The sequence below is a fragment of the Electrophorus electricus genome, chromosome 1 (genome assembly GCF_041902795.1).
Source record: "Electrophorus electricus isolate QZ-2024a chromosome 1, ASM4190279v1, whole genome shotgun sequence".
NCBI lineage: Eukaryota > Metazoa > Chordata > Actinopteri > Gymnotiformes > Gymnotidae > Electrophorus > Electrophorus electricus.
Window position 1 is genome coordinate 7,788,391 of NC_137497.1, and position 22,830 is coordinate 7,811,220.

At 42.2% G+C, this 22,830-nt stretch overlaps 1 protein-coding gene across 4 annotated transcripts in view; it reads right to left on the minus strand.

The window, feature by feature from the left end:
* zmat4a (zinc finger, matrin-type 4a) overlaps positions 1-20,734 on the minus strand; it is an 85,491-nt gene extending 64,757 nt beyond the window's left edge. For 3 of the 4 annotated variants that reach the window (XM_081711031.1, XM_081711026.1, XM_081711033.1), the window contains exons 1-2: positions 20,586-20,734; positions 1,055-1,219 (exon numbers count right to left, since the gene is read on the minus strand). In XM_081711031.1, the coding sequence (XP_081567157.1) occupies positions 1,055-1,219; positions 20,586-20,672 (252 nt within the window). In that variant the 5' untranslated portion in view covers positions 20,673-20,734. The remainder of the gene's footprint in view (positions 1-1,054; positions 1,220-20,585) is intronic. The other variant, XM_035525872.2, reaches the window with a different exon arrangement.
* Positions 20,735-22,830: the final 2,096 nt, after the last annotated feature.

A 22,830-nucleotide genomic window follows, 5' to 3' on the forward strand; every position in this document is an offset into this window, starting at 1 on the left:
CTGGCTCAGATTACTGCTCTGTGGTAGGACAGGCCTGTCACTGTGTCCCCAGCATGGCCGTATTGGACTCGTACTGTTCTCTCGCAGACTGGTAGCCCAGGCAGCACCCCAAACATAGAACTGCAACACGCCAACCCCAACACAACTCTCCCCAACACAAAGCCAGGCTACAAAAGGCGTGGCCACACGCCTGCCACAAGAGGGCGATGTTTCAATGTGGCGGATTACGGTTAGCCAGCACACGACCGCACACCATGCGCTGAGATCCAGCCACTAGTTTCTTCTCTGTAGTGGCGGTAGTGATTAAGTTAACGACTGACTGGGTGATCTTCTTTAGAGTACCCTAAGGTAAAGAAGAGACTCCTCCATTAGCAGTAGTGTAATGGTTGTCTTCACCTTAAGTGGCGGTTGTGCGTTTAGGTGAGCAGTAAGTTTGGGAGAGTGTTTGGGGGCTCGGGGGCTGTTTTACACGTACCATTCCTTGACCTTTAATACTTTTTACTTGGGCAAAAATGTTTCTTTTTCTGCCTGTCGCCATCCCTACTCAAAGCAATACCCTACCGCACCCGTTTTAACCCTGGAAAAAGCAGTGCTTGAACAATGCTAAAAAAGTTATACACTTTTACCTATCTTAAATAATACAGGGACACTTTCATGTTGACGATTACTTCAGAGGGCCAACCCCCCAATCCCCTTCCATGAGTGTGGGTGGCAATGAGTAAAGAAAGAAGAAAGAGAGCGAGAGGGAGAGAGAGAGAGGGAAGGAGATGATAGGAGAGATGGAAAGATTGGATTCTTGACCGTAAGATATTGGATGGGTGCCCAATCACCACTCACAAACCAATTTCCTGCTGTAGCCTCGCAACTAATGTATTACAATCCAATAGTAATGTTCAGAGGGTAGTAGATTAGTAGTGCGATAGGTTGATCTATAGCTTAGAAATTTACGGATGCTAATCAGAAATGCTTTGGGGGCCACCTCAGGGGGGATGCAGCTGCTGGATTTTGTGTGAATATGTGACAGACTGACAGATGGAAAAATGAAAGGACGCACGGACGGGCAGGTGGTGGGTGGACACTCGGGCGAGCGGGCGGGTCGCTGGAGAAGCGCGCTGACCTCGTAGTGGGCCACTCTCTGCGACTCGGAGATGAGCTGGGCGCTGCACACTTTGCAGTAGCTGTCTGTGAAAAGGCCCCCCTCCGCCTCTGCAGACTTCATCTGGAAAACAGACAGAGAGGATCCCCACATGTTCACATCTCAGACACGGACGAGCGTTAAAGGTGCGGTCAGAAAACAGAGTTGAGCCAGCATGGGCATGATCACATCTCAGTCACGGATAAGCATTAAAGATGCGGTCAGCATCACAATGCCACAACCCACTGAGAGTACAAAATGACTGTCTATTGTGTTCTCTCTTACCAAACCCAGGGCCACGTCTGCGACATCAAATGCCTTACGTCAGCAATGATTTTTACTCATAAGGGATGGAAATATAGATGCATGTTACACAGATCTATGCACTGCTGATTCTGATTGGTCAGTCAAGAAATTCTGATTCTGATTGGTCAGTCAAGAAATTATTTCTGAACTGAATATATCAAGTTATTCAGTACCAAAGTGAAAGTGAAAGTCTAAAGTATTTATTTAGCACTTTTTACAAGACCCCAGTGAGCAAGCCAAATGCAACAGTGGCAAAGAAAACCCCTTAAGGACATGAGGATGAAACCTTGAGAAGAACCAAGATTTAAAGTTGGGGCCCATTCTCCGCTGGTCAACACCGGACACCACAATATCAACAATATAAACTATAAAGTACAAAACTACCACTGCTATGGGCAACTACTGTTAGTTATAAAGCTGTGATAGGCTATTTTTCTCAGAGCAAGTGTGCAACCGGCTAATAAAATTAATTCAAAATCATTATTTGGTTTCAAGTTTTTGGCGTCTTTGGTAAGGAACTGTATGCCATGTGGGATAATATATAGCCAGCTATTATTGCTAATTAAAACCATCCAAGGTAATGTATGTTAGAATCTTCTTTTAATTTGTGGTAGGCTAATGACCAGATGGTAGTACATTAACCCTTACTTGTTACCCAATCATTGTCCCATTCATCAAAAGCCTTGGTCACAGGTTACTGGTATGGCGGAAGGAAGAATTTACCATAACAAAATGTAAATAACGAAATAACTAACTAATGGTAAAACAAAAGTGAAACGAGTAAACAAATAAGCACCAATAGAAGGTGTTCTAGATGTTCATGTCAAAAAAGTACGTTTCATGAGGACATGCCGTTTCTGACACTCTGGTTCTGGTGGTAGATAATTTTATATGCAGCAGACCTGATTGACAGGAGCAGCCTGTTACCTGTGCCCTCTACCAAATGATTTCTCCCTTGCTTCATTATGACCTTATGTTGTTCTGTGCAGACTTTTAAACCGATGTGTAGGATTGCGCGTATGCAGGTGTAGATGGCGTTGCCAGCATGAACCTGAAGCCTTCCCTAACCACTAACCCTTGGGGCGAGGCCACGTACAGCCAATCCACGCCCCTCCCACCCCACCCCACCCCGTCTCCCCCTCACACATCCCGTAACAACAAGGTCAATCAGTTTTCTGATCGGTTTAGAAATGCATGCAAAGCAGGTGCTGTTTCTTTCTCTTGCATTTCCAAGTTTTATGTCAACAGAGGACGTTAAAGGCTAAGGAGACAAGTGGAGCTCCCCCCGTTCCCTAATCCCGTGCCCCGGAAAGCGTGGGAGATAACTCAAGCCAAATAAAGCCATTAGGAGGCATAAGACTCTGTGCCTTCACTTAAAGCTCCAGCTTGTCCAGCTAAAAATGTTAAAAGGGCAACAGAAGTTCCCATTTTGGGATACAACGTGAAAACCATGACACACTGCAACATTACAGTTAATACAGATTTATTTATTTTTTTGTCATTATCAGGTTGTTTATCTGCGCTCGTTTTGTGGCTATCAGAAACCATTAGTGCATTTGAAATTTACTGTACTGGACACAGCCATTATGCGGCTGGAGCGTTGGGGGTTTTGGAGCAGTGAAAAGCCCTGTCTGATGGATTTGTGTTGAAATAACTCATTCTGCCCTTCTTCTCATGCTCTCTTAGCTTAGTCCTCTTTCATGCCTGGCAAACATCTCTTTGGGGGGCTGTAAACCCAGGCCCCGACATCAGGCAAATCCAGTGCACATGGCTTCTGCTATTGATATCCAGACTATGAAGCTTAATAAGATTGTGTTTGTGTGACTGGCTGCATTGATTTTTGCTGATGGGTAGATTCCCACAAGGAAAGATCCAGCTGCTCATGTATTTTCACAGGTTATGCTTTATGCTGTATAAAGTTCAAAGTTTAGTTACACTTAATCGTTTTGATTGGTCTCGATGAAATACAGCAAGTATGAGATACATCATCTAACCATCTGACTACAACTATTTTAAAAGGACAATGAAAAGGAAAAAAAAGTTCATTAAAAAATTGCGTAAAAAACAATACCAGATTAGATGGTTTATTTTCAGCGTGAAAGCATGCCAAACAAACACATACGTATAATTATTCCAAATTCCGATTAATTGGTGCCAAAATTCCACTTCTGGCTCTAGACCGGATAATCCTCTCATCTGCACATGAGAAACACCTCTTAGATCTGCTACCTCTAACAAAATCCTTAGCTAAACTATAAAGAACAACAACAGATAAGAGTGACAAGGCACCACCTAGCCTGTCCTTATTTGGAACCCATACTGGAACACTCCAGTGACTCAGTTCCAGTCTGTCCCACAGACTCTCCAACAGGCTGTGGCATTTCTGTGCTGGTGGCTCTCTGTTTCTGGGTCAGAGTCTGATGCATTCAGTGGCTCTTATCCACAAGGGATGAAACTGACCTCAGATCAGGGCAGGGAGTCTTGGTAGGCCTTTTGCAGAGCTGCACATTGCATTAGACAGCCACACTGTGAGCTGTTGTAGGCTTGTGGGGAGGGAGAGACACATCAGCACAGAAAGAGGCTCCGATTAAGAGCTGACAGATCAGCCTCAGAGCAGCCAGGAGATGGGGGGAGGGAATAAATAAATGACCCAGAGAAGAAAGAGAGAGAGAGAGAGAAAGACAGGGAGGAAAAGAATGGGGGAAAAAGAGATTTAGAGAAGGAAAGGTCTGGAGCAACACAGAGTGTGCTGGTGCTGACAGAAAGGTGCTTTCTGAGAAAAGACAGTGGACAGATTTAGTGGAACCAACAGTACAAATGAACAGCTTAAAGAGCTTTTCACTCCCTTCTGCAATTCCATCCTCCAAATGCTGCCTCACACACACACAACATAAGTGTGAGTTGAGGGACTCAGAGGGTGATGGCTGTCGATGGATGGGCCTCCTTGCTCTGCTCTGACTGAGTGGTTAGCAGAGTGCTCACTTCCCCATCACACCTCAATACGGGTGTGAGCGCGCGGCTTACGCGCGTTTCTCGGACTGTCTCTCACTCTCACAGGCCGCCTGCCTGAGTTGAGAGTGGAAAATCATTGCATCATGCCTGCAATGTGTGTGTGCATAGGTGTGTGGGTGTGTGTGTGTGTGTGTGTTTGTGTGCTGACTGAGAAGTGCATGTGGAGGTCACGGTGAGGAGGCCATGGAAAGACAAAGAAGAAGGTGTGTGCTAACAGATGTTCAGACATGTTCAGCTACACTGTGATTGGTCAGACTTTGTGATCTGTGCTACGAGTAGTGTTATTGTAGCTTGAAATGTTCATGATTTAGGTTTTTTTTGTTTGTCTATTTCTGTTTAGTTTTAGTTATTTTTAGTGTGAGTAAATAGTTTCAATTTTGTTTTTGTGAAAGCCTTTAGTTTTAGTTTAGTTTAGTTTTAGTTATTTACGTTTTAATATTTAATTGTGCAATTTGTAATAAGGAGGCGTTTGATAAGATTATGAGAGAAACATTCAAAATGCCTGATATAAATTCTATAAATGATTTAGAATTTTCAGCAACATTTGCAATTTTAGCATTTAAATTAATACAAAATTGATCTGCACTCGTCTGTGTACACTCGATCTACCCTAAACACAACTTGACCTTATTTGGACATGCCCATATGCCCGTGACGTCACTGTTGGTGATGGTCTCTGTGCTTATACCCACTGACAGGCAGCATGAGAGTTTAGTGTGAATGCCATGGAAGCACAAAAACAACTAAAATATGTAAGAGCTGTTTTGAGGGAATTCAGAGCCTTCTACTGGAGCTATCGCCAGAGGCTAAAGAAAAAAGAAGACATGTTTGCTAGACATACCCAGTTAAGACAGCTAGCCAGATGACTCTGTAGATTTTGAAGATGTATTTGGAATGAAGAAACATTAAAGCTCACAGTGACCACAAGAATTTAGCTATATTTTACACGTTAGATTTAATGGTAGCTGACGTCAGAGAAGAGGTTGTTTTAGCTGCATAAATATATAGCTAGCTGACGTTACTAAGTGTCAGTGTTAGCTACAAAGAAAGTAGACATATTCAACTTCCAAATAAAACTTGTAATTAAATACAAACATTTGTATAAACTTGTCCACATACAACAAATATACCCATTGGTGTCCTTGTGACTTTAATTTCACTAATAAATCCTGCCTTGTAGTAGGGCCAAGCATCAAGGTCTCTGTAGGCTTCACTTAGTGTATTTCCATGGAAATTGAAATCAAAATGGAAATCAGGCTAGCTAACCTAGCTAGCCAGGAATCGGGTGTCCTGACATTTATATGTAGCTAGCCTAGCTTGAATCTTTGCACTGCTCATTTTCATTTTTCACGAAAGTTTCCATTAACAAGAATAACCCTGGCTACAACTGGTTGACAGGTGGCTGTGGTTAGCTGGTGGGGAGGTGTTGTGCTGTGAAAAATTATTCCACGTAGACTCCTCAACGAGTCTCTTTCCCTCGCACTGTGATGGTGTTTTCCTATTTTCCCTGCAGCCTGTAGGACTATTCATTATTCAGCAGACCATGGGGGGCTGGTCTTTAACATTGTCAGCACACAGTTTAGATCAGTGAAGTAGACATCAGACCACTCAGTGACCCATTTGACACTCATACTTCACTTTATAAACTCACGTAGATTTAAATATTTGTGTCCACTTATGCAAAAAGCTTCTCTGTAGCATTTCCAGAGGAAGATTTACTTCTAAATATTCATGAAAAGGAGGTTTTTTAAAATCTGAATATTCATGGACCTCGTCTAATTTCAGGAGGAGACTTGTAGAACACAGGAGCAAACAGAAACTGCTGGAATGTGGCTTACTGAGAAAAGCTAAGCTGTGAGCTCTGGAAAGATCAGAGGAAAGCTGTCTCACACACAAACACATACAAACACATGCAAATACACACGCACACACACAAACACACACACACATGCTGTTACACAAATATACACAATCTGCAACACGAGGTGGTGGTGCAGGAAAAAGCCAGTGAAAAGGAAGGGCTGAGATTGAATAACACACGCTCTTTCTGTCTCACTCTCTCACACACACACACACACACACACACACACAGACACACAAACCTTGGCTACCCAGTAATATCCCAGTATCCCAATTGTGCTCATTAGCATTCTGTGGCAGCACATCAGAGCATGAAGCAGAGAAACTAGGAGAAATCAGGGAGAGAGAGGAGGTGAAAGAGACAGAGGAGAGAGAAAGAGAAAAAGGCAGAGCCACAGAATAAAGCAAAGCCTACCAGACTCCCACTAATCAGAAGAATTGCCACAGAGCATCGGCGGCTCCTCTGGTTAAGGGAGCTCATGCCCACACCCAAACTTCCTAATGACGGTACTTGAGCAGCGCCGGTCCAGCTACAGCATCGAGTTAGACGAGGAATGCATTAAAGTTTTATCTGAGAAAATAAAAGAAAGAAAAAGATCTTAGAGCAGAAGCCGGCACAATAAAACCTGGAAGAGGGAGACTAGTGTGTTGCTTTCCAAAATGCCTCGGGGAAGCGCGTACACTTTTCGCCCGAAACTTGGAAGGTGGACTGCAAGATTGTGGAAAATTGATTATCAGGCCAAGTGCAAAGGTCATAAGAAGGTCATGATAAGAAACTGGTTTACCATGCGTGTGAACGATGAGTCACGGAACAGGGCCACATACCACTAGTGTTCAGGCGAAATACTAAATTAGAGGCATTTAAAGCTTTGTGGAAATAAAGCATCATTGATTATATGCATGTTCTCACTGACATAAATCATATTATCATCTATAATATAAAAAAAAAAACAATCCAAGATTCCTATTTAATACTAAATCAAACCCTACCTAGGATTCAAATTGAAACTGAATCCTTTACCCAGCAAGAAAGTAGTAGTAAAACATTTATTAAATATTTCAGTTACAGTTGAAAATATAAAAACAATTAATTGCACTTCCTCACAACCTGTCTTTCTTTGGTAAAAGATTTGCATTTACTAAACCACTAATTTAAAATTAATCTTAATCCCCATGAACTCTCAGATGTTAGGCCAATTTCAAACATGCCCTTTATTGCCAAAGTACTCGATAAAGCGGTTTTGTCATAATTATGCATGTATTTGTGGACAAATTATATCCATTAGTTTCAGTCAGGATATAGCAATCTTTTAATAGACCTTTTAGACCTTAGTGCCACAATTCATTCCACAGACCACAATATCTTACTGCATATTGGAAACACTCATTACCATTAGAGGGCAAGCGCTCTCCTTGATTTCTCTTGAAGTCTTATTTGACAGATCACTATAAATGTCTCCTTGTAAATAATGAATGCTCTGAGTTTACAAAAGTAAAATGTGGTGTTCCAAAAGGGTCAGTGCTGGGCCCCTTATTGCTCTTATTATATAGGCCACTATTAGGCCCAATTAACTTTAAACATGGCATTAGCTTCCCTCGTTGTGTGCACAACACTCAGGTGTATCTCCTAATCCTGGAGATGCCCATACACTTAACAAAACTGAGGACTGCATAAAGGAAATAAAAAAACTAAATGGCACCTAATTTTCTCCTTCTGAATTCCAGCAAGACCAAAGGTGCTACTGCTGGACCCAAGCCTGCACAGTGCAAATGACGTAATATTCTACTAAATGTTGTTGGCTTTTCGGAAACACCCAAAACTTCTGTAAAAATCAGGTGTAGTTATTCATTCTCATCTCTCATTTGACACACATGTAATGGTGGTGGTGTAAGGAAGCTACAAGATGAAGAAGAATGGAGTTGGCTTCAACTGAGCTGATATTAAAAAGAACCACAAGGGCTCTATTACACTTTCTTAAAGACGTTACATCAGAAGTTGTGAAAACAGAGGCTCAGACATGAAATAAAAAGTTCTATGAGTATCTAGCACTGTATACATTCATGAAAAAGAAGGAACTGTTTTCTTTTATTAGTTAGCACTTCAGTACATGACAACATGCTATGAGGATGGAAAATATAGAGTAATTAAAAATAATCTGCTATCTGATACAGAGACAAAGGCACCAAGAAGAAATGTGCAGGTCAACAGTGAGACGGTTCGACAGTGAGACGGTTCGACAGTGAGACGGTTCAGTAGTGAGACGGTTCAGTAGTGAGAAAGGATTGTGCTTCACTGAAGCTGTGGAAAACATCAGCACTCAATTTATTGAGGCAAATGGAGTTGAATCGGTAGAAGAAGCTATTTCTTTAAAAAGACATATTTGTGCTGAAAAACCTGCCACTGTGGGATATTTTACAGGTGCTAAGAGACTTATTTGCCAAAGAAAAATCTGTTGAGTGAGTGTTACACATTTAGAGCAAGTAGGCAGCTGAAGGGGGAGACCCTAGCTGAATATGTTGCTGCACTTACGGGACTAGCTTACACTTGTGAGTTCAATAAGAAACATGAAGAAAGATACCTACCAATGATACCAAGAGATCAGCTGGTATGCAACATTTTCAACAAAGAACTGTGGGCAAAACTGTTGAGTGTGTCGTTTGGAGAGTCATTAGGCTGGGCAAGGTGATGGACAATGTTAATAACCACAAGTTTAAAAATCTTCAAAATGATGATGGAGATAGATCAGGTAAGAGGAAAGGTGTATTTATCAGAGGTGGCACCAGGAACCAGGAAGACAGGTAAAGGAGAATGTTACCACTGTCTGGGAGAAGGCCATGCAGCCTCTTCCTTCAAATATAAGCATTTTCAGTGCTGAGCGTGTCATAAGAAGGGACATCAGGAGTGGGCCTGCAAGACAGCCAAAGACACAGCTAGCCCAGGCCACAACTCATAAAGGAGTGGCAAAGGACAGGTACAGCAGCGTGATACAAATTGCTGTGTTTCTGCTTCATCAGAAGAAGATTCCTCCACTCAAGTGGCAAACTTTAAAATGCAGAAATGACTGCAGAAGTGTTGATCTGCCCACCCAAGACTGTAGAGTCTGACATGACCACCTCAAATCGGTCATCGCTTGGAGCTGAAGGAGGCAAGCTTGGGTCTGAGAAAGAGTGGGTTCCATTAAGAGTCAAAGTGAGTATGTTAAACCTTATCAGGTCATGGTAAGATGTAATTGTATTTAAATCATCATGGAAGTTTATACCGGTGCTGCAATGAGCCATCTTATGCCAGAACAGGTCGAAGCCAAGGAAAAGGATCCTATTCCAAAGAATGTTACAGAACTAAGAGCTTTCTAGTTTTACTGTCATGAGATGTGCTCCCTCACTATCAATTCGATGTCCAAGGTAAGTAACAATTAGCTGGAAAAAGGCACACTTGTGTTGATTAGCCTTAATTTCTTGCTTTTTTAAGTGCTTCTGCACCGTCGCTCCATTTTTCCAGTGCTCAATCTGGGTAGAACCCATAACTAGTATGTCATTAGTAACATACCCTAAGAGAGCTTTCAAAATCTGGTCCATAATTCTTTGAAAGATATCTGGTGAGCTTGTCACTCCATATGGTAATCTGTTAATTTCAAACAGACCTTTTTGCATTTTATTGACTAGATATGGTTTTGCTGAATCATCCAATTTGACCTGTTGGTAGACTTGTGTAAGATCAGGTTTTGTAAAGAATTCTGTGCTTTTGGCAGATGATACTCCATCTCTACTCATGGATTTATCAAATCAAATAGAATTTAGTTATATATTACAACAGATGTTGTTACAACGCAGCCTGACAAATGTCTGTGTCCAAGCCTGCACTGAGCAAGCCAAGGACAACAGTGGCAAGGAAAAGCTCCCTAGAGCAAGAGGAAGAGACCTTGAGAGGGACCTTGAGAGGAACCAAGACTCAAAGGGGGGGGGGGGGGGCATCCTCCTCTAGCCAACAACGGTCACCACAATATTAACAATGGTGACCTTATACTCACCACATATCCTAACTTATTAGGGATGTACGATATGCAATCAGCCCGCTGTACTCCAAAGGTGAATTCACGTCTTTCACATGACAGCATATTACACAGAAATTTCAGATACCCCACTTGGTACCTAGTTACCCGATTCAGTTTCTTCCAATCAACATAAGAGCATTACCCTTTGACACCATTAAAGTGCATGGTCTGGCCTCCACATTGCACTTTCACCTTGAACTTTCCCAGTAAGGGATTTAGTTCAGCAGTGTAGGTTTTTAAGCTCACATTTTAAATGAAGTATGGACCATGTTTTGCAAGGTCTATCTATAAAAATGTAGCAAGGGTGTAGGAGCACTTACAGAAGCAAGGATTTAAGGTTAATCAAAACGAGTGTGCCTTTTGCCAGCTAAATGTTCCTTACCTTGGGCATCAAATTGACAGTGAGGGATAATATCTCATTCCAGAAATGGTTGAAGCCATAGAAAATGCTCCTGTTCCAAAGACTATTACAGAACTAAGGCCTTACTTAGCTTTAGTGTCTTATTACAGAAAGTTCATAAAGTACATTTCAACTTTGCTAAAACCTTTAATAGAGCATCTACAAAAAGAACAAACTTAACAACCTTTGTTCTGGTCAGACACCTGTCAAGCAGAGAGCCAAATCAACATTGAGAGCGATGAATCAAAATTGTTCTTGGATACTGTCTTAACCTTTTTTGATCAATAGCTTCCTTTAGTATTAGCACGAGATGCTAGGAGGAGTAATCTCACATGAGATGATGGATGGATCAGACAAACGTACTGCATATACCTCTCTTATTTTAAATAAGGCTGAGTTAAATTACTTCCAAATTGAAAAAGAGGCTCTAGGCATTAATTTGAAGTGCAAAACTTGAGAGAGTACCTATATGCCTGGAAGTTTCATCTTGGGACAGATCTCAAGCTCCTGGTAAAAATCTTGGGCCCAAAAATCCCAGCATTAGCCAGATTGAAAAGAAAGGCATTACTACTGTTGACTTACCAATATAACTGAATATTAGTTATCTGAAAAACATGAAATGCTAATGGTTTAACCCACCTGAATCTACTGAAGGAGGACATGTGGAGAATTTCCTGGTTAGAAAAAATTCCAGTCTGAGCAAATAGAATTAGATAGTAGACAGAAAAAAGATGATGTCCTTTCTAAAGCATCTTACTCTGACAGGTTGACCTAAGTATGCAGCGGATGACAAGCTAAAATCCTACTGGCTGAGATGTAAGAAGCTAATTGCTGAGTCAGATTGTGTCCTATGGAGTTTGAGAGCAATTATACCCACAGACATGAGAAGTTATTTATTGAAAGGACTTCATGAAGAGCATTTAGAGATGGTGAAAATAAGGCTCTAGCTAGTTGCCATTTTGGTGGCTAAATGTAGATAAGGAGACAGAAGAAAATGTCAGTAGCTGTACTGTGCTCTAGATGACCAGAGCCTTTGCGGTTTTTGCACTAGCGTATCCCTGGAGGTGGCCCGATCACCCTTGGCATGCTTATTTTGCAGAAAAATGAAAACATCACATTTTACTGGTAACAGATTCACAGTGATCAGACTCACAGTGAACAGATTCACACATTCGCAGTGATCTGAGGTGAAAGTAATGAAAGACATAACAGCTGGATACACGGTAGAAGCCTAGAGAACTCTGCAGCTTTTGCAGTTCCAAAAGGTACTTGTCTCAGATAACAGGCCTCAGCTAGTCTGAATCTTTCCTACAGATCACTGGAGTGAAGCACATAAAGCCTGCTCCATACCATCCAGACTCAAATTATTTGGTGATAGGTCTGGTCCAAACATTCGAACCGGCTTTGGATGGAGAAAAAGTGTCAGGATTTCTCCTGAAAGACTGTGTGGACAGGTTTCTATTCAGTTACAGAAACAGCACAAAATACCACAGGAAAAAATAGAGTTGTTTTTGAAAAATCATGTATGTACTAGATTGTCACAGGTATACCCAAAATTCTTCACTTTAATGCAGAAAAAACAAAAAAAACAACTGAACAGAGAGAACAAATTGAAATTTGAACTACGATACTGCTAGATTTAATGAAAAGGTGTTCAGACTTGTGACATACATGGTCAATGTAGAAAGAAAACTGTAAAAAACATGTGGCTCAGATTATATTGCAAAACAAAGGGTGACAGAAAGCCATGAAGGTGAAAATGTATCACATGGAGATTTTATGGTAATGCATGATTTCCAGAGTAAAGAATAAAAGAATCAGAGAACAGAAATGAAAGTGAGTGTGTCAGGGAGAGGTGAGTATCCATTGGTGTGTGCACCTGGAAGACTGTTGAGAATTCAAAGAATTAAACAGATTCAACAGTACCTGTTGTCTAGTTATTATTGGGAAAAAAAGAATATGAGAAGAATATGCTTTTCTGAGGAGGAATGTGATGTATTGATGTTTAAAGATGAAGAAGAAAAGAATTGGCTTCAATTAAATTGTTATTAAAAAAGAACCTGAAGGGGGTGCTATTGTACCTTATTAAAAAGATGATGTGTTATTTTTTTTACAAAGAGATGAGAAGCTGTAGAAACAAGTTCAGAGGTTCAGACAGAGTTCAGACATGGAATAAAAAGCTCCACGAGCATCTACTGAGTCTATTATTGTATTAATTGTATGAATTTTTCCATTTAAATAATATTGCTAAACTGAGACACTTTTCTCGTCAGATGCAAATAAATTGGTCCAAGCTTTTATTGAATCAAGATTGGATTACTGCAATGGTCTTCTAATTTCTTATTAGATGCTATAAACAGTTATTAAATAATATCAAATTTGTACAGAATGCAACAGCCATTACATTAAAAGAGCTCAAAGGTTTGACCACATTAGTCGAGTTCTTTCATCTCTGTATAGACTCCCAGTTCAATTTTGAACTGACTTTGAAATACACTTGTTGATGACTAAATGGTCAGACTAAATGGTCTGGCCCCAGTATCTGAGTGAATTCACTATGTATTATAACCTGCCTCGCCAAAATGCAGGGATTCTCGTAGTTCCTAGAGTTAGTAGGAGTACAGCTGGGGGAAGAGACTCTTCCCTCAGTTATGGAGCAGCCTTCCAGCTTTAATTCAGGAGTCAGACACACTCTAAGTGTTTAAATCCAGGCTAAAGGCTTACTTATTTACTAAAGCTTCTGGGTAGCTTCTTGTAAGTAAAGGTACAGGGAGGCCACGGTAATCTGAGGTGTTGACGCTGTGGCCCAGCCATTTTCTGTGTCCACTCAGGTTTATGATGAGGGCGTGGGTAGAATGTGATGTATCAGACAGCCCTCAGGACTGGGATCACTCTTTGGACCTCCCTTTTAGTTTTATTGATAGATCTACTGAACATGAACCGATCGTGCATTGTTGATCTTTACAGATCTAATGGCCTCTTTCTGATTTATTTGATACTGTGGAAATGATGAAGCCAGCACTGGGCTAGACCTGCTAGTGACAAAGCATCCAAGATGATCCCAGAAAATGCCCCAGTGCTGCCAGTAGATGAACTGATGCTGCCACATCCAGCCAGTCACCCCACAGACTGCAATGGCTTCAGAAACAGCTCACCCATCCTGGAGCCACCGGACCAGCCGAGACTACCTACTGTCTATACTGAAGAGGCTACTTGGAGTAAACATAATGTAATATAGCATGGATTGTTCATTAGCTGGGCCACCCAAGGAGAACTGGTTCCCTTTTGCATCTTGGTCCTTCTGAGGTTTCTCCCTCAGTCCCACCTAGGGGTTCTTCCTTGCCACTGTCAGCTCTGGCTTGCTCATTAAGGAGTTGGACCCATATATTTTTAAAGTTGCATTTGTGACTTTACAACTTGTGTTATAAAAAGTAGTACATGAATACATTTTATTTGACTAAACCGTATAAGGGCTGGGGGTTTTAGAAGCTAAATGTAAAAAATACATAGCCTAGTAATTAGCAGCGATGGCAAATAATGCCTCCAGTAATAAAGTCATTATGAGAACATTGGTTAAGTTATGATGGAGACAAAATAGTCTTAGTCAAGATTTAGAACAGTGTAAGTTTTGATGGATGCCTTATGCAAAACAAAATATTATGTTGGTAGATACACGCCCATAGTGACACTGAGATAGATAGATAGATAGATAGATAGATAGATAGATAGATAGATAGATAGATAGATAGATAGATAGATAGATAGATAGATAGATAGATAGATAGATAGATAGATAGATAGATAGATAGATAGATAGATAGGAAAGCACCCTTAGATTATTATCTAAAGTGGAAATGAAAGATATTCATGACATGAGTAACAAAACATATATCTTACAAAACTAAATATGTGTTTCACTTCGCAAAACCACCAAAGTTCCAAGGGTCGCAAATGCCTGTTACGCAAGATGATCAAAAGACAAAACTCAGAGTTTAGCGGAACAGGCTACACATTGCAGAGGAAAAACACACCCATGAATATATCCACTGTCACAGAGCACGTGTATAACTGCAAATCCAAATGTCGTCCAGCTTCCTCAAACACATCAGCTTTCTAACCTTACAAATCCAACTTCACACAGCAGTGACAGGACCTCGTTCTGAGGGAGAGAGGGCCAGGGATAGCACTTGCATTCTCGTTCGTTGGGGCCTTGTGGGCTAATCTCAGCCTGATGCTGTCAGATTCGCTCTTGCGTGCCTTTTTTTTCTCTCTAAAAGTCAGCGATTCGAGGAAAGACTCCTAGGAGATTTTAAAAGTTTAATATATGGGTAGTATCTGCTCATACAGTTAATCAAGTATTAATGGGAAACGTGACTTGCACCCACACTCGACGAGGAATCCCTTCATTTCATTCATTCTGTTTATGGAACATTTCTACCTGGAAACAGAAGTGCTTGTCAAATTTGTCAAGATCCCTGGAATTTTGTGTGCTCAAACTGTTTAAGCCCTGGACTGATGACATATGTTGCAGTTGAATGTTTACATGCTTTGAGATCGTCCAGAAAAATGACAGATGTTCCAAAATGTGCTGTTAGAGGCAACGAGATGCACTAACAGCCAGTTACAATAACTGATAAACACGATTACATCACCACTCCCATGTTAACAGCCACCTGCTCAAAGCCCATTCAGTAGCCTGGAAATTCTCTAACGCCTTTGTCAGATTAAACTGACGAGAGATCCTCGTGCCTGGCAGATGCCCCCTGCGCAGAGGAGCTGTGCTCACTGCCCCATGGCCTCATGAATCCTGTATGCCCCGAGGACAGTGCGTGCACCATGAATAACAACAACCGCACGCAGAACTGTGGGCTCGCATGTCATGTTTTCTGCATGCGCCATGTCGAGTGAGAGATGAGAGCAGGTGTGAACTGGTCAGGGGCCGTGAACCAGCCACTGCCCAAAGACCCTCACGTGGATAGAGAGGGATGAAAACCATGGGACAAGCTAATACAATCTTATAATCTACATTACACAGCGAGCCCACAGGGGTGCTCTCCTTTTCAAGCTTTGATTAGGTTTTATTGAACCAAAATGAAAATTCTAACATTTTGCACAATCTCCTCCCTCTCCATCTGAACTGCCTATCAGGCTACAGCACACAAAATTCTTCCCAGTTCTCCATAAACCATCTGGAATTATCCAAAGTTCTAAATTCCAAATATACTTTATTTCTTGAGCCTGTTCTTGGAGCAAAACTGAAAAAGCAGATAAAAGTTGGTGATAATCAATTAAACAATGCTGCCAGTTGAAGAGTAATGACTGATCCTCCAGTAAAATGCTCTCCCCATGAAGGACTTGAGTGGCCACAGAAGGAACCAAACTCAAGGTCACATGTGAAAGCCTCATTCATTAAACTTAAAAAGATAGGCTTATAAGAGCATTTAGGGCAGGCAATGCCAAGTGACACATATGAAGAGGCAAACACAAGCATTTATTGCATGATGGAAATATCCAAGTATATAAGTGTGCACTGCAGACAAAAAGCAAACCCTTATCATTCCAGCATTTGGAAACAGTATAATTGTGGAACAGTTGTGTAACATACCACATATAGCCATGATCCAGGAAGGTGATGAACAGCTGATTGGCTATTAAGGGCAACAATTCAGTCATAAATAATCAAACTCAGCTCTTCTGTACACACACAGACACACACACACACATATACATGCACGCATGCACACACACACACACATATTCACACACACACACAGCTTCTTTGCCCAACAGATACGCAGACAGCTGCCCAGCTGGTGCTTCTGCCCAGTCTGTCTGTGTACACACACATTATCAGGAACAGTCCCTGGGGGCCTGATTAATCACACACACCCACACCAACACACACACACACACACACACATCAATTTGTGAAACTCAGTTAATGAGTGAATGGTCCTCTGAGCTTTTCAGAGGCTCCCAGCTGCCATTCTAAGACGGGCTGTAGCAGAGGACTGCAGTGAGCTCAGTTACCCCCCCCACACACACACACACACCCATACACACATCGTCTCTGTGGAGAGAATGACCTCCATTTGCTATCTCATAATGGTATTTAATTCTACAAAGAAAACAGTTTCCTATGTAAATACCGTTCTGCACAACCAAGGAAGTGCCCAACCCCAAGCTACATCAGGAGCAGCATGCCATCGTTCTGCCCCCCGTCCCAGCATGGTGGACAACATACAGACCGAGTGCCCCTTTTACCCTTTTAATGCCACTGCATCTCATGGAAGGGTCGCGGCAATTGAAACGTGAGCAAATGTGAATACGCTGGATTGCACATGAATGAAGCAGCAAGAGATGCTACAACTGTTAAGCTCCACTCATAGCCCCAAAACGAACCATTTGTGATTGCATACAAGTTTCCCTGTGCAAACTTCCAGGAGACAGTGGTATTAATGCTACAATGGTCATTCCATGGACATTTTCTCAAACTTACATACAATACTTACAGTACTGCTCATTAAGAAAGTACATTATAATATGATTGTGCTACATTGGGTGCACTAGTTGGTCTTGTGAACTATGATTGGCTCCAAAGCGACTTCTAAGCCTGTTATAGCCCTCCATCTTATCTTTTTGACAATCACAGTAGACTTCAGGTGAGATATTTATATTTCAAGTGATGAATTGTAGATGGTGAAGACAAAGAAATGTATTTAGTTCCCCTATGCAACAAAAGTAGCCCCGGGGAGGGAATGTTCCGAGAAAAGTAATACACATGAACGTTAGTCTGTGTTGGAGTAAAGGAATGATGATCAAAATGTTCACAAGACCCATATATAATTGTTCATAATCCATAATGTAGACTGTTATATTGAAACAGCACTTTAGCTTTGTCATATCAAGGCCTGTATGTATTTCACTGCTGGAAATCAAAAATCATCAGTGAAGTCCTGATCCAGGATGCACTTCTGGAACTAACAGCATGACAAGCGGGAGAGGATCGTGATCCTAGACCACCGCTGCGCATGTGACATGACCTGTGAATGATAGGGCCAGGGCCATGCAATATATTGTTGGTTAATTGTTACCGTGATACTGGCCTTAGCTATACAGGTATCACAGAAGATTAGACTATGCACACTGGCTCTTTTATGTTCTGTGATCCTGACAAATCTTAGATAGTCCAAATGAGTTTTCCAATCTCAAACATTCCTGTGGGTCTTCTAATATATCAAAGCACTCATGTGGTCCAATGAACATAAATAATTTTGGTCAAAACAGCACAGGTCAATCTTTAACCATGTTGAATCAAGGCTTCCCCTGGGTTTTTCATATATTACAAGGCATATATTTCTCTTCAAAGGCTCCTCCATAATTCTGAAGCATGGTTTATTACTTAAGATAAACTGTGATTTCTATAGAAAGGAAATTGCTGTGGAAAGTGCTGGAAAGGCCCCCCTGTATGACACAAATGCTCAATCGCATGGTTCAACCCTACTGGCCGATCTGGACCCGAACTGTCCCTATCTGTGCACCACATGGGTCGCCCGATTCAAGATCTCTCAGCAGACGAATGCGCACATTGCAGAGAGGATGAAGGCTGCACTGTACAACCTCTCCATTTCCACAGACATGCCAACAGAGAAGCCTCTGCAAAGGTGAGTCTTCCCAGTGAGCCTGTGCAAGCGTAGCGAGATCCCACAAGGTCAAAGCTGTCCACAGCACAGGGGGCTGAGTTAAAAATGGAACCATGCAAAGACAGTCCAAGACAATGGAGAAAGATAGAAAGAAATGAGAGAGAGAGAGAGAGAGAGAGAGAGAGAGAGAGAGAGAGAGAGAGAGAGAGATTGCTTCTAAACAGAGCCACCTTGTGGAGTGTACAACACCTTTACCCCAGAGACTATGCCTCCTCACAACAGCACTGCAATTCTTGCGCTAGACTGACAGGACAGCTTCATCCCAAAAGCTGGCCGTAGGCTGTGAGAGAGAGAGCGCGGCCATTCAGAAGGGCAGAAGAACCAACAAACTTTAAAGCTGCATCGTCACGCTTTTCAGAGCAGAAACTTTCACAGTGCTTTATCTATAATGTATGACGAGAACCGATCTCGTGCTAGCCCAAAATTGCTCTTGCATTTTTATTTTCAGTGGCTAGCCTTAGGTCAGAGAAGCGGGCAGCGCTTCAGTACTCTTCGAAGGAAAATCAAAGACCCACCTTTTGCTTTGTGCGGGAACAGAGTGTCAACAGCACATCAATCATGTATCTATCTCACTCTGCCCCACTCTCTCTCTCTCTCTCTCCACCCTCGTCTGCTATGTTTATTGCTAGGATTATAAAGAAAGCTGTTTCATGAGGAACCATTGCAAATCTGAGCGCACGCAGGAACCTCGTCTGTTTTTTTTCTGTCTATTGCCAGGCTACGGAAAGCCATCTGCTCAACTCACAGAAATCAATTTTTGTAATAGATAATAAAACATCTAATTTTTAAAAAGTTGCGGTTTCGCTGGCGCCGAGACACAGTGAAAGCAATATTTGCTTTTGCTGAGTTCGTTGACAAGTTTGCGGCGTTAGTGCGCTCTCGCTTTTTTCCAGGGAGCAGCAGCGCGTAAAGCTTACTAGCTCACACAAACATTTCCCTGATAGCCATGTCCTTGAGTGAGATTGGAGAAAGAGTGTTAATACTACTCGCGGACAAGCCAATCCACACTGCATCTGCAGAAGAAACTTCAAAGATCAAGCAGGTTCATGTGCATAAACGGGACTTCGTATGCAACGGAATCGCAATTTCTGTGGGCTAAATATACTCGTTGACAAGTCGGTGGACGATACGGTAGGAGCGAATGAGCCCGTTATGCACGCAGACGTGCTTGCAACCACAGCCAATAAACACGTCCTCGGTAGAAGCTGCCCTGCAATCATCATTTAGAATTTTACAAAATGTAGCCTGCGCGTTTCAGTAGAATTGCAGTCTTAGGTTAAATTGGGATACTGCTTTCGTCACGGCATCATTACAAGATATGATCGTTAAAGCAGAAGTACAAACAAAATATGTAGGCATAGCCTATGCGTTCTCCAGTAAGCGTAAACCTCGTGCAGGAGTTCAGGCGTTGTTGTAGACCCAATTAGGACGCGTGCAGCAGGACACTTTGCGTAGAAAGGAGCTGCACAGGTATGTGTTTTACTCGGCTGTTTCACGGCACAGCTCCGCATATTTCGGAGCTATGTCGTTATTATGTTATCATCATAGCTCTGCGGTAAACAACAGGTGAAAGGACACGGTTAGTGCGTCGTTCGCTCGTGCCCCCATCAAGAACGCACGCATCTAAGAGACTCTTGACCAGTAAGCGAGTTTTGTTAAATGAGTTTTATCAGCCCAATCGATATGAGAGCAAACTTTTAATTACATTACCAAATAAAGGCTCGCATTCACTTGTTCAACAACAAAAAAAGACACCACAGAGCAACTTTAAGATAAACAGACTTTTCCTTTACGACATAGTGTGCAAGGCGACTTCGAACCAAAATGATTATAATATCACGTATAATTATCACTTATTGGAGCCGGATACTGTTTCTTGTAAACATCGCACCGTGCGAAGCTCACACGGGCACATCAACAGTCGCGAAGAGGCTCGCAAAGTGCACAAACGACAGCGCATTTCTAGGAGAAAACAGTCTACAGCGTAGCACCATACCCCATAACATGCAACCAGTTATGCTCTGTGGCGTGTCGATGAGGAGAGCTTAGTTTGGCAGAGGACGCGGTCGCGATGAGCAAATGTCGCGTTTGCTTTGCGCCAAAGGTTCGAGACGTACCTGTAGCTCTAATTTGTAGGCCTGGTGAAAATGCGTCGGGAACACTGTGAGCTGGTGCTGCACTTGCAGGGAAACAGTGTAATCCATTGACTAGACGACCGGGGCGCGCGTGTAGAATTGAAGACGTTCGCGCAGCTGCCTGCGGTGCCGCGGTTCAATCGCAGACGGTTCTCCGCCCCGCTGACGTCTCATTGGCCAGCAGACTGTAGTATTCACCCCCCCCCCCCCCCCCCCCCCATGCGTAGCAGCTCAATAGGCAGTCAGGTAGCATGAAAGCGTTTGTATTCAGGTATGCAGGGCAAAACAATTGTAGAGTTACGTATGCTAGCTGCAGACAACTGAGAGTTGCAGAGTCGTTAATGGAAGAAATCTGACTGAAACGGACGCGTTTACAGAATTCAGTACTGTAGGTTACAATGGACGAGGGCTACCTACATTCCGACCTAACCAGATCAGCCAGTACAAAGGTAAACATTGAAAATACCAGATGACATCGAGTCTCCAGTATTCCTTGTCGCACACTGTGGCGCTGTCCAAGGTACTGTACACAAATAAGAGTATGTCACTGGTTTCATAAATAAACACGAGCGATAACTGGACAGGGAAATCTCTCTCTCTCCCCTATCTCGTTTTATGCATCTGCTAGCACAATAAATGTAACTGAAACAAATATATTGCATTACTATACAATAGTAATGCAATCATAAGACTAATTAATGATCACATTTCCAGAACTGGTATGTTCTTGGTATTTGAAAAAACAACAACCGTATTTTCCATGATAAATATGCAGTTCATCATAACGCAACCCCCCCACCCCCCACTTGCATATTTCATAAAGTGAACGATCTTAAAATCCAAATATCAATCACATCTAATCAAATCATTTCCATTCTGACTTTAACCTGAAGTGATTTCAATGATGATGGGTCTTTATCAGTACATAGGCACAGATTTGCCTGTAGGACTTTTGCAGGAATTTCTAAAGCATTCCGGTTTTTCCCTGCAGATGGGGCCCTCGGAAGAATTTAGCAGCAGCAACTTCACCTTGGAGAGCAAATAGGAGGTGTAGGGAGCAGCATTTTGGAGTGACACTCTCACGGACGTGCCCGGAGGCTAACGCTCAGTCTCGCTCTCCTCGGCAAAGCGCCCAGGATCCCTCTGTGTCACAGGCCTGCCACGTCTGGCACGAGGACAAAAAGGGAAATGGAATTAGAAAGACACTCGGGATCTTTTATTAAGCGCATTAATCAAGGCAGGGTAAATAAATATTTTATTACCAAAGACCGACCTTGGATTTGAGCCCCAATCTGCAAAGTGTTACTCTTCTACGCTTCACTACTGCTAAATGTGTTTGGTTCATATATACATTAACAAGGCACTGACACTAATATTGTTTATAATGAGTTTAAAATCTGTTAGTGAACCATGATGAAATTCCTGACTGTAAAATGTAAGGAAATGACAAATTCCTGACTTTGTTATTTATCTGACCTTCCATTCATATTACATTTCATTCTGAAACTCCCCCACTAGTGACACGTAACTTTGGTCATTTTTGCACGAGGGGTTACAGTTATTACCCAAAATCAGTCATATTTGGGATGACACAACCTTGAAGTTGTTGAAAGAGGTAACTTAGGTTGTATAAAATGCATACAAGAGGCAAAACATTTCCATCTGGGGTGCAGGAGGAGGTCAGGGAGGGGTTTCAGGCAGCGGGGCAGAACTCCTTTCAGCAGAAGGAGAAATGGGACCTGCTGCTTTTGTCCAAATAAAATGCATCAGCTGCAGCTGTCACCACAACGTCATGTATTGTCAGACACATCCATTGAGAACTAAACACATGCTATTTTTAGCTTCATTCTGGAACCTCACACTTTGATCTCTTTTTGAGCATAGTCACTAATGGCAGGGTGAATCATGCCCCCAGTCCAGAATCTCACCAAAAATATTCCGCCCCCGAGAAATTTCTGAGTCAGCGCATCACAGTAGAATCAGGCTGCCAGAAACTTACTCAGCCACCATCAAGCAAAGGAGCTGTGAGGTGCCACTGAGCATGTGACAGCATGACAGGTGATTCATAAGTGTCACTGATCCCAGATCAGGGGGACTGAGTGTGCAGGCTTTCCCCCTGAAACTCAGCTGTCATGCTGTCACTGGCAAACGGCTCAGTAACGTCAGGGAGAAACTGAGTGACACCTGTTTTAAAAAAAGGTCCTTCCAGCAGAGGACAGAGTAGTAC